At 41.4% G+C, this 11,716-nt stretch overlaps 1 protein-coding gene across 1 annotated transcript; it reads right to left on the bottom strand.

Annotated features, from left to right (window-relative positions):
- Positions 1–7,182: 7,182 nt before the first annotated feature.
- On the bottom strand, positions 7,183–11,489 carry zgc:113307 (uncharacterized protein LOC553753 homolog). Its single transcript, XM_061218678.1, has 4 exons — positions 11,368–11,489; positions 9,998–10,648; positions 8,992–9,309; positions 7,183–7,334 (listed from the first exon to the last, which is right to left on the bottom strand). Exons 2-4 carry the CDS (start codon positions 10,620–10,622, stop codon positions 7,183–7,185), a joined length of 1,095 nt encoding a protein of 364 aa, XP_061074662.1. The 5' UTR covers positions 10,623–10,648; positions 11,368–11,489.
- Positions 11,490–11,716: the final 227 nt, after the last annotated feature.

Genomic DNA, 11,716 nt, shown 5'->3' with positions numbered 1-11,716 from the left:
CTTATGTCCAAAGAATTAAAAAAATACAATTATATTTTAATGCCACCTGTACAAATAAATTGTTCTTATTCAGCGAGCACAATCAAATTAATGGATAAAAATGTGTTTGAGTAATGATGAGAAATTCATTAGACTTTGAAAAGAGCCAAATATTTAAGACTATACTCTTATGTATAAAAATTGAAAAATTAATAAAATAGTGATTTTATGACTCAGTTGGTCAAAAATGTATTTTTATTCAGCAACCACTGTGAGATTAATGGATAAAAATATGTTTGAGGACATTTCTAAATGGTTAAAATATTTTAGACAATAGATGGATGTCGAAAGAGTGAAAAAAATTAATAATATTTTAATACCACCATTAATACATTCAATACAATATATTTAACATTAATATATTTAATACAGAGAAAATCTATCTTTCAATAAGCAAAACAAACACATTTTAATACATTAATTTTAAAGACATTTTCAAAATGGTCAAAATACATAGGACTATTGTCTTATGTCTAAAAAGTGAAAAATGAATAAAATAGTGATTTTATGACTCAGTTGGTCAAAAATGTATTTTTATTGGACAACCACTGTGAAATTAATGGATAAAAATATATTTGAAGACATTTCTAAAACGCTAAAATACTTAAGACTATAGTCTTATGTCCAAAAGCTGAAAAAATTCAATGATCTTTTAATGACTCAGGTGAATGAGAAATGTTTAGTATGAAGAACTACAATGCAAGAAATTGATAAACATGTGTTTGAAGACATTAATGATAAAAAATCTATTCATCTTGAAAAACTGAAAAAAAAAACCTGATAGTCTTATGTCCAAAGAATTAAAAAAATACAATTATATTTTAATGCCACCTGTACAAATAAATTGTTCTTATTCAGCGAGCACAATCAAATTAATGGATAAAAATGTGTTTGAGTAATGATGAGAAATTCATTAGACTTTGAAAAGAGCCAAATATTTAAGACTATACTCTTATGTATAAAAATTGAAAAATTAATAAAATAGTGATTTTATGACTCAGTTGGTCAAAAATGTATTTTTATTCAGCAACCACTGTGAGATTAATGGATAAAAATATGTTTGAGGACATTTCTAAATGGTTAAAATATTTTAGACAATAGATGGATGTCGAAAGAATGAAAAAATTTAATAATATTTTAATACCACCATTAATACATTCAATACAATATATTTAACATTAATATATTTAATACAGAGAAAATCTATCTTTCAATAAGCAAAACAAACACATTTTAATACATAAATTTTAAAGACATTTTCAAAATGGTCAAAATACATAGGACTATTGTCTTATGTCTAAAAAGTGAAAAATGAATAAAATAGTGATTTTATGACTCAGTTGGTCAAAAATGTATTTTTATTGAACAACCACTGTGAAATTAATGGATAAAAATATATTTGAAGACATTTCTAAAACGCTAAAATACTTAAGACTATAGTCTTATGTCCAAAAGCTGAAAAAATTCAATGATCTTTTAATGACTCAGGTGAATGAGAAATGTTTAGTATGAAGAACTACAATGCAAGAAATTGATAAACATGTGTTTGAAGACATTAATGATAAAAAAATCTATTCATCTTGAAAAACTGAAAAAAAAACCTGATAGTCTTATGTCCAAAGAATTAAAAAAATACAATTATATTTTAATGCCACCTGTACAAATAAATTGTTCTTATTCAGCGAGCACAATCAAATTAATGGATAAAAATGTGTTTGAGTAATGATGAGAAATTCATTAGACTTTGCAAAGAGCCAAATATGTAAGACTATAGTCTTATTAGTGAAAAATGAATAAAATAGTGATTTTATGACTCAATTGGTCAAAAATGTATTTTTATTGGACAACCACTGTGAAATTAATGGATAAAAATATATTTGAAGACATTTCTAAAATGCTAAAATACTTAAGACTATAGTCTTATGTCCTAAAGCTGAAAAAATGCAATGATCTTTTAATGACTCAGGTGAATGAGAAATGTTTAGTATGAAGAACTACAATGCAAGAAATTGATAAACATGTGTTTGAAGACATTAATGATAAAAAATCTATTCATCTTGAAAAACTGAAAAAAAAACCTGACAGTCTTATGTCCAAAGAATTAAAAACATACAATGATATTTTAATGCCACCTGTACAAATAAATTGTTCTTATTCAGCAAGCACAATCAAATTAATGGATAAAAATGTTTTTGAAGACATTTCTAAATGGGTAAAATACTTCAAACTATAGACTTATGTCCAAATAGTGTAAAAATGAAATGATAATTTAATATTACCATTAATACATTTAATTAAATATATTTAATATTGATATGTTTAATACTGAGGAAAAAAACATTTCAACAAGCAAAATAAAATTAATGGATTCAAATGTGTTTGAAGACATTTTAAAAATGGTCAAAATACATAAGACTAGTCTTATGTCCAAAGAGTGAAAAAATAAATAGATGTTGTAATGACTCTGGTGCATGAGAAATGATTTTTATTCAACAAGCACAGTGCAATAATTGGATAAAAATGTGTTCGAGTAATGATGAGAAATTCATTAGACTTTGAAAAGAGCCAAATATTTAAGACTATACTCTTATGTATAAAAATTGAAAAATTAATAAAATAGTGATTTTATGACTCAGTTGGTCAAAAATGTATTTTTATTCAGCAACCACTGTGAGATTAATGGATAAAAATATGTTTGAGGACATTTCTAAATGGGTAAAATACTTTAGACAATAGATGGATGTCGAAAGAGTGAAAAAATTAAATAATATTTTAATACCACCATTAATACATTCAATACAATATATTTAACATTAATATATTTAATACAGAGAAAATATATCTTTCAATAAGCAAAACAAACACATTTTAATACATAAATTTTAAAGACATTTTCAAAATGGTCAAAATACATATGACTATTGTCTTATGTCTAAAAAGTGAAAAATGAATAAAATAGTGATTTTATGACTCAGTTGGTCAAAAATGTATTTTTATTGGACAACCACTGTGAAATTAATAGATAAAACTATATTTGAAGACATACATGATAAAAAAAATCTATTAATCTTGAAAATGAGCCAAGAACAAAAGACAAAAAAGTAAAAAAATGAGTACAATTATGTACAAACATATTTAATCTGAAAACAAGAACATCCATCCATTATCCTAACCCGCTTATCCTGAACAGGGTCACAGGGGGGCTGGAGCCTATCCCAGCATACATTGGGCGAAAGGCAGGAATACACCCTGGACAGGTCGCCAGTCCATCACAGGGCACACTCACCATTCACTCACACACTCATACCCACGGGCAATTTAGACTCTCCAATCAGCCTAACGTGCATGTCTTTGGACTGTGGGAGGAAACCGGAGTACCCGGAGGAAACCCACGCAAACACGGGGAGAACATGCAAACTCCACACAGAGAGGCCCCGGCCGACCGGGATTTGAACCCAGGACCTCCTTGCTGTGAGGCGGCAGTGCTACCCACTGCACCATCCGTGCTGCCCAGACAAGAACATTCGTAATACAATCATTTTTTTGTGTCGTCTGTAGATGGCTGCACTGCCTCTCTCACTGTGTCGTCTGTAGATGGCTGAACTGCCTCTCTCACAGTGTCGTCTGTAGATGGCTGCACTGCCTCTCTCTCATAGTGGTGTCTGTAGATGGCTGCACTGCCTCTCTCTCATAGTGGCGTCTGTAGATGGCTGCACTGCCTCTCTCTCATAGTGGCATCTGTAGATGGCTGCACTGCCTCTCTCTCTCTGTCGTCTGTAGATGGCTGCACTGCCTCTCTCTCATAGTGTCGTCTGTAGATGGCTGCACTGCCTCTCTCTCATAGTGGCATCTGTAGATGGCTGCACTGCCTCTCTCTCTGTCGTCTGTAGATGGCTGCACTGCCTCTCTCTCTCTGCTGTCTGTAGATGGCTGCACTGCCTCTCTCTCTCTGTCGTCTGTAGATGGCTGCACTGCCTCTCTCTCTGTCGTCTGTAGATGGCTGCACTGCCTCTGTCTCTGTCATCTGTAGATGGCTGCACTGCCTCTCTCTCTCTGTCGTCTGTAGATGGCTGCACTGCCTCTCTCTCTGTCGTCTGTAGATGGCTGCACTGCCTCTCTCTCTGTCGTCTGTAGATGGCTGTACTGCCTCTCTCTCTCTGTGTCGTACGTAGGGTGGAAATAGTGACTCCATGGTAACATGCCTGTCCTGTTTTTGGTAGTTTTAATTCTGTGGCCAGTCCGGCTCGCAGCTGAGACGCCTCACACCGGTCTGGTCTAAACACTGCCTCTTCTTTCCACTTCCTACGCCACTGGCACGTCAGGGCAGGAGGCGATGATGGATGATGAGGAGGACTGGTCTGTCTCAGCGAATACGCCCATCTGTTACAGCACTGTCTGCAGGCGTGCCTGAGTCCCTCTGTCCTCTCCATCTGCATTACAGCCCAGAGGCTTATGCACAGAATACAATACCAAACCCAATAACGTGTAATATAGCAATGTCTAAACCAAACAACATCTGACACCAGCTGCTTCAGCTTGGAGTACTGGGCCTGGTAGTCATATGGTCCAATACTGATAATCCATTAATGAAGAGGAGGCAATTAAATTGAACATTAAAATGCTTTATTAAACCCAAATGTAACGCATAAGCTTATGACAGAGGCAAGTCCTTGGAGTAAAGTGCATTATGTGGAGCAGTGCATTGTGACAGCACCAATCTCTGCACTGTGGCCCTCTGACTACTTTTAAACACAAACCGAGGGCCTGTTCAGGCACACAGGCTCGGGAAATGCAATTTAAGCTGTAAAACCGTTGCTATGGAACGGAGTGAAAACCACACTGGCTGGTCTGAGGCACTTGTTGGCGTTCCAGGCTCATTTATAAACAAGCCCTGGCAGGAGAACCATGTGTTGAGGCACAGGAGCAATATTCACTCCAGTGTGACAGCCACAGGAAAACTACCTTCACTGCATCCACACGGCTGCATTCTGATGCTGCCACTGCAAGTCATTCGAAATGTTACAAATCATTTGGCTAAATTCTTTTCAAGGAAAAATAAAAATATTAGCAATGGTCAATTTTCTTAAGTTTTTTGTTACATTATGTGATTCCCTGTTAAAAGAAATTTGCAATCAAAAGAAAAATGTAAATTAAAATAAAACCTTAACCATAAAATACTTTTTTTTAACAAACTTAATAAAATATTTAAACATACAACTATATCACATGGCAAGCTCAAGGACAGCTCAAATGGCAAGCTCAAGCAACATAAGGTAAGGTTTTAACATAAACATATTCAAATACACATAATTCAAATGAGCAAAATGAAGTATTACAGGTTTAAAAACAATGGCAATGTTAGTGTAAAGAGTAACAGTTGCTCCCTAACAATAAATGCATACGTGTGTCTGTGTATGCATGTCTTCAAATATGTGCATAAATCTGAAATAACTTAATAATAAAAAAGGGTGAGTATTTCAGAGCGAAAGGCCACTCTGTTCTGTGGCTCACACACCCATGTGATCCCCGGTGATGTCATGGCTGACGTTCCTGGTGTTCGGGAGCCGCAGAGTCAGCCTTGGTGAGTCATGACTCCGTCTGACAGCATGGATAAATCCTCCATTTAACCTCTCGGGCAGATGTTACTTTGTGTAGAGCTTCAAAGGCGTGTTGTTAAGGAATGCATTCCTTGTAACCATTTTACAGTCCTACGAAAGTTGTCTTTGTGTCGGCTGCAGTGTGTGTGTGTGTGTGTGTGTGTGTGTGTGAGCCTGTGGGTGTGAGTGTGTGTGTGTGTGAGTGTGTGTGTGTGTGTGTGTGTGTGTGCGTGTGTGTGTGTGGTCACACTAGATTATTTAGAAAAAGCTGAATTTGTGATGCTTAAATACAGTTGGGAAATACATATGGGAGCAAGCAGAATGGATACATAGCGCTCAGCAATAGTATCATGCTTCCTTAAAGAACTACCTAATTGTACCATTTGGCTAAAAAGTTAAATAATAATTCTAATAAAAGTAACACCAATAACAATAACAATAATGAGCAAATAAATAAAATAAGATAAAATAAACAAAAGTGATACAAAATATATAAATATATATTCCGATAAAAGGAAAACACATTTACAGTTGTGTTTGGGTATATATTATAGAAATATAGATATAATCATAGTTACTTTTGATATCTTCTGGTAACGTATTCCAAAACATGGACCTGTTCTTAGTGACTGTACTTGTTCTAGATTTGAAAAACCATGCAAGCATATGATATATAAATGTAAGTTTCTAAATTTAGCAGGCACAGGTTTTGAGGATGACAGTGATGATCTTTCGTTTGCCTTTTTATCTAACATTTTGAGACTCTGTTTGTACAGTGTTTCAGTCACTGCAGGTCCAGTGTGTAGGATATATCAGGCAGGATCATGGCATGCATATACAGCACATTCTGACAGCAGATATTGTTTCATTCGCCTCATCATAAGGCTGACATACCACTGCATACACATTACACAGCACCACTGTCACAGCATGGCAAAACAGATGATTTATTTTTACTGTTATTGCTACATTCTATGACAGTAACATCTCTCATAACATTTACTGATAAAAATATGACAGTTTTATGCCATTTGATATAACTTGCCATCATCTGTTATGCCACCTTGTGACAGCTAGTATGTCAAGTGTATGGCAGCTGAAAAGTATGACCTAAATATTTTAAATCAGACAGAGTATAGTTTTTTTTTTTCTCCTTTGATAATATCAGATTGATGTGGTTTCATATGTTGCCGGATAGAGAAACGCATCCCCATGATTTTGCTTACATTTAAAGTTGATCAGGCCACTGACACATCTGCCATAGAAGCTGTTAATTCACTGTACTGTCTGTGGTCTGTGCAGATTTGAATGTTTACCCCAGTGCAGACTAATGGAAGGTCATTAATATACTATTAGATTAGATGCTGAATAGCAATGGTCCCAGGATAGATCCCTGTGGAACCCCAGTTGAGTGCCCTGTGCCTTCTGTCGGCTAGGGGAGATTAAAACCATTACAAGGCTGTCTCAGAAAGGTGTTTATAAAACAATACACTATGGTCGCCTGTGTCAAATGCTTTTTTAAGATCCAAAGAACATGGCCCTGACATCATATATAGAGATGATGCAGAACCCGCAGGCACATAGACCAGTCTGGGGGCAGCTGGTGGGGGCCCATTTTGTTCCCATCGAGCCTGAGGATCCGCAGGTGGGAGTAATCCATGGGGCCGACGGTCCTGCAGAAGCTGCTCACGTTGAACTCTGGAAACAAGGACAGGGTTTACAGCCAGGAATGCTCTTTTGCACTTTTAACTGAGGTAGTGTGCTAAAAGTACAATGTATCAAGATAAAAACACGCTGATATTCAAGCCAACGGAAAAAGAGTAACACCCACTACAGAAAGCAGTGAATGCATTTAGTAAGCTATATTTATTAAATATTTATTCTATTCATTTTTTGTTATCTTTTTACATTTTTAGCTCAAATAAAATGTATCATGCTTAATGTCCTGTTAATGTTTAGATTTTTCTGCGAAACCCAAACTAAGAAAAGCCAACCCCCCGCACCGCCCCTGCTGCTGACAGTGCGAATAGTCAGGGGTGAAAGCACACCTTCTTTCCTAAATAATCACATCCTAAAAAAACAGCTGTCTTCCTTCCTAACTTCATACAGACATGACCAAAAGACATACAGGTCTCTCCTATTTTTCCCAGAAATAAATAGTGGAATAGAACCAGGCAAATATTTGAAGTGTTCACTGGTGAGGTAGTGCTACATCCCTCTGACTCCCATTAATCATCCCGATGTGTCTGACTGGTCTCTGTAATCTACTGCAGCCCTGTGGATATCATATCCGGCAATAGCATCCAGCTTAGCACCTGGCGCTAGCATCCAGCGTCACCATCCAACACTAGCATTGAGTGTTAACAACCAGCGCTAGCAGCCCACAGTGAGGACAGAGAAAGGCCTCAGTTGGCTCATGGTATGCCAGGGCTCCCCTGGTGGAGCGCTTGCAGGTGTTCCCAGACCAACCAGACCCCCTCCATGCTAACCTCCATTCATTTTCCTTCATTTTCCTTCACAGCTGCCTCTCTGCTCTCTCTACCTCTCCCTTGAACAGAGCAGTGCCACTGGTCTGGTTTTTGGAGAATCAGGCGCCCCACATGTTTTCCATTCTTCAGCAAATCCAGATTCTCAGCCAATCATATTTTTAGGAAAGACGGTGTCGTGGCCCTTGACCCCGACCCCGCTAGACCCTGTTAAAAGTGTGCGCAGAAACACTATCTATGCACCTTCCGTGGTCGCGGAATCGGCAGTTTGCAGACCATATGCTGAAACCCCACCCACCAAAACTTGCACTTTGTTTATACAAGCAATGACCTGGCCAGGCCTGATGCCCCCCCCCCCCCCCCCGGCCCCCCCCCGGCCCCCAGCCCGCCCAGGTGCAGAGGCAGGTCTCTCCAGATGCAGGTCAGCATCCCTAAGTGCGCATCGGGGGCTGGGACCAGCAGCTCAACAGGAGCCAGTCAAGAACCCGACTGCCCAGGGATGTCCAGTGACACTCCCAGCGGATCAGATGACACCGCTCTGTTGCCGAGAGTGTGACTGAAACATGCTTCCCTCTCTGTCAGCTAATATCTTGTTATGTCATTGTCTTTATTGCCTTTTTTTTTGTATTTTATCTGAATTTTCCAAAAACCCACCCATCTCAAAAAAGAAACGTAATTGCCTTCTTTTCCATGGTTGCTTGTACTGTTTGTACTTGATTGTAGTTTTCATGATTTAACCAAAAGTCAGACAACTCACTGCCATCAACATGACCCCTCACAAAATGGCCTCTCGCCAAATGACTGACCAATGAGCATCACCATTCAGACGGTCTGAATGTTTTTGGCCAATCAAAAGCAGCCTCTCTCACCGTGGATGAGATTGGCCTCCAGGTACAGGTGGAGCAGGGAGGTGGGCACCACGGGGGTGGAGGTGAGCTGGTTGTAGGAGAGGTCGAGCTCCACCAGGGAGGACAGGTTGAGGGCGGCGGGGGGCAGGGCGGGGCTGTGGAGCCGGTTGTGGCTGAGGCGCAGGTAGCGCAGGCTGTGGAAGCCCCTCAGGCTGTCCCGGGACAGGCTGCGCACCGCGTTGTGGGACAGGTACAGCTGCTGCACAGAGGGGGGCAGGTGCTTGGGGAACTCCTCCAGGAGGTTGTGGCTGAGGTCCAGCAGGACGACTGAGGACAGGCCTGGGGGTGAGGACAGGGCAGTGAGAGGAGAGGAAGGCAGTTCAGCCTCGCTGAGCCCCCAGGAGAGAGGCCCAAAGCACAGACAAGAGCAGGGCTTATTTATACCCCCTGAGTACCCTAACCTGCATGTGTTTGGACTGTGGGAGGGTACCTGGAGGAAACCCACGTGAACGTGGGGAGAACATACAAACTCCACACAGACACGGGGAGAACATGCAGACTCCACACTGAAAGGCATCACAGAGAACTGGGCAGAACGTCTGCTGAAGACCCTTCTGGATCACACACCAGTGATCAGGGGCATCAGTGGAAGTGACTGCCCCTAACCCCATGTAGAAGGAGCCCTCAGAAGGCCTCAGTAAATGGATAGGGGACCTACAGAGACTTCATCTGAACGGGGACCACAGATGGATGGACCTCCCCTGAGAGAGATGGGGACATGAGGAGGGGCTGACAGGCCAGTATTTTACACTTATATTGAGACTAAAAATCTTTTTTCTTTTACCTATTTTTCCAAAGTTTTCACAAAAATTTTGCCAATGAGGTAAGACAGTTCACATGCTAAAAAAACAAGCTAAAATTGTATTCATACTTGAGAGAAATACAAAAAGAATTTTTTTTTTGCAGGATATAGCTGTAAATGCATGCAAACTCGAGAGACATAAAGACTCATCCAAGAGGACCCCACCTCTGAAGGCGGCCTCCCCCAGACTCTTGAGCCGGTTGCCCTGCAGCAGCAGCAGGGAGAGTTGGGGCAGGTCCTGGAGGGCTCCAGGGGGGATGCGGGCGATGAGGTTGTGGGCGAGCCGGAGTTGCTTCAGCCCCTGGGGCAGGCCCAAGGGCACCTCCGACAGCTGGTTGTGGTTCATGAACAGGTTCTCCAGCTGGGTCAGGTTGGCCAGCGTGGAGGCCGCGAGTCCAGGGCTCAGCAGCCGGTTGCGGTCGAGGAAGAGCCAGCGGATCTGCGTGGCGTTGCTGAAGGTGTGGGTCGCCAGGCTGGAGATGTTGTTGTCCTGGAGGAAGAGGTATTGGGTCCCGGGGGGCAGGGAGGCGGGAGGGCTGTCCAGCCCCCGCTGGTCGCAGTACAGAGCCGAGGGCCACTGGACGGGGCAGTCGCACTCCTCAGGGCAGTCCAGGTCCTCCGCGGCCTGGTACCCACGGTCCATGCGGCCCCGCAGGCTCAGCACGCTGGGCTCCCCCAGGAGGCGATCGATCCAGATGGGGACGCCTCCGTAGTCGTGGTCCACCGTGGAGGCCCAGAGGAGCCCACAGGCACGGAGCAGCAGCAGCAATGCGGCGGCCCGGGCGCCCATGGCCAGCTCCAGACCGCTCTGCTGCTCTTCACACCAAAACACGCAAATTAAACACACATGTGCTCCTGCCCAAGAGAACAGCCATTTCTGCTGACTTTCATTTCCATCATTATTCTTCCCTTCTGTACAACCAAAGCTGTTTCTCTCAGCCGTTTAGTTCTTAGATTACAGACTACAGACAGACAGGACCCACATACTACAGACAAACAAGAAGTACAGACTACAGACAGACAGGACCCATAGACTACAGACAAACAAGAAGTACAGACTACAGCAAGACAGGACCTACAGACTACAGTAAGACAGGACCATCTAACAGTAGTCACTATTTACTAGATTTATTAATGTATATACTGTACAAGATACATATTATGTAACAAACTAAAATGTAGTGAAGCCCATTTCTGCTCATTTCAACAATAAAGCATGAATTATTAACTTTCCCTTCTGAATTACATAACAGATTTAATGTACCAGTTGAGCTCTGTCACTTCCTGAAAGAAATGAAAACACACCACTAATGTTTTAAATTCTTCAATGCCTCCGAGTGCCTGATTGCAGCGGGGCTGTGACATAATTCATGGGGTTTCTGACACTTTCCAGGGACGGAAATACTCATCAGACAATGAAAACACTGTCTGTCAGAGCACCCAAAATAAACCGCATGCAACACGGGCAAATTATGTAACCCCCTAGCCCCCCCAGAGGTGGGGATTTACACCCCATGGAGAAAGAGAGCGTATACCTGTCTCTGCAGACCTCCCGCAGGAAGACCTGTGTGAAATAATCCCCTGTTCTCCACTCCAAGGCCTTTTCCAGCTGACAGACGCTCCTGTGTTTGTGCTGCACGACAACCTGCCTGCGGGTCTCCACGTCCAGCCTGCGGGTCTCTGTGGGTCTCTGTGGGTCTCTGTGGGTCTCTGCGGGTCTCCACGACCTTCCTCAGCTCTCCCCACCCTCCTCCTCCTCCAGTACGGCTAGATTCCGCTGCACACCAGGTGGTGGAAATGTGTGCTCTGACAGGGTGGAACAGAAAGAAAAAAAGTTGGAAGATCTGAAGGAGATGGAATGCCGCTCCAGTAAAGACCCGTCAG

This window comes from Conger conger, chromosome 14 (assembly GCF_963514075.1).
Source record: "Conger conger chromosome 14, fConCon1.1, whole genome shotgun sequence".
NCBI lineage: Eukaryota > Metazoa > Chordata > Actinopteri > Anguilliformes > Congridae > Conger > Conger conger.
Note: the sequence above shows the minus strand (reverse complement) of the source record. Positions and strands in the feature narration are given on the sequence as shown.

Coding starts and splice junctions, on each gene's coding strand:
- zgc:113307 (XM_061218678.1), bottom strand. CDS start 10,622: ATGGGCGCCCGGGCCGCCGCATTGCTGCTGCTGCTCCGTGCCTGTGGG. Junction 9,310..9,997: donor GGGGGAGGCCGCCTTCAGAG/GTGGGGTCCTCT, acceptor CCTCACCCCCAG/GCCTGTCCTCAGTCGTCCTG. Junction 7,335..8,991: donor GGAGGCCAATCTCATCCACG/GTGAGAGAGGCT, acceptor CCTTGTTTCCAG/AGTTCAACGTGAGCAGCTTC.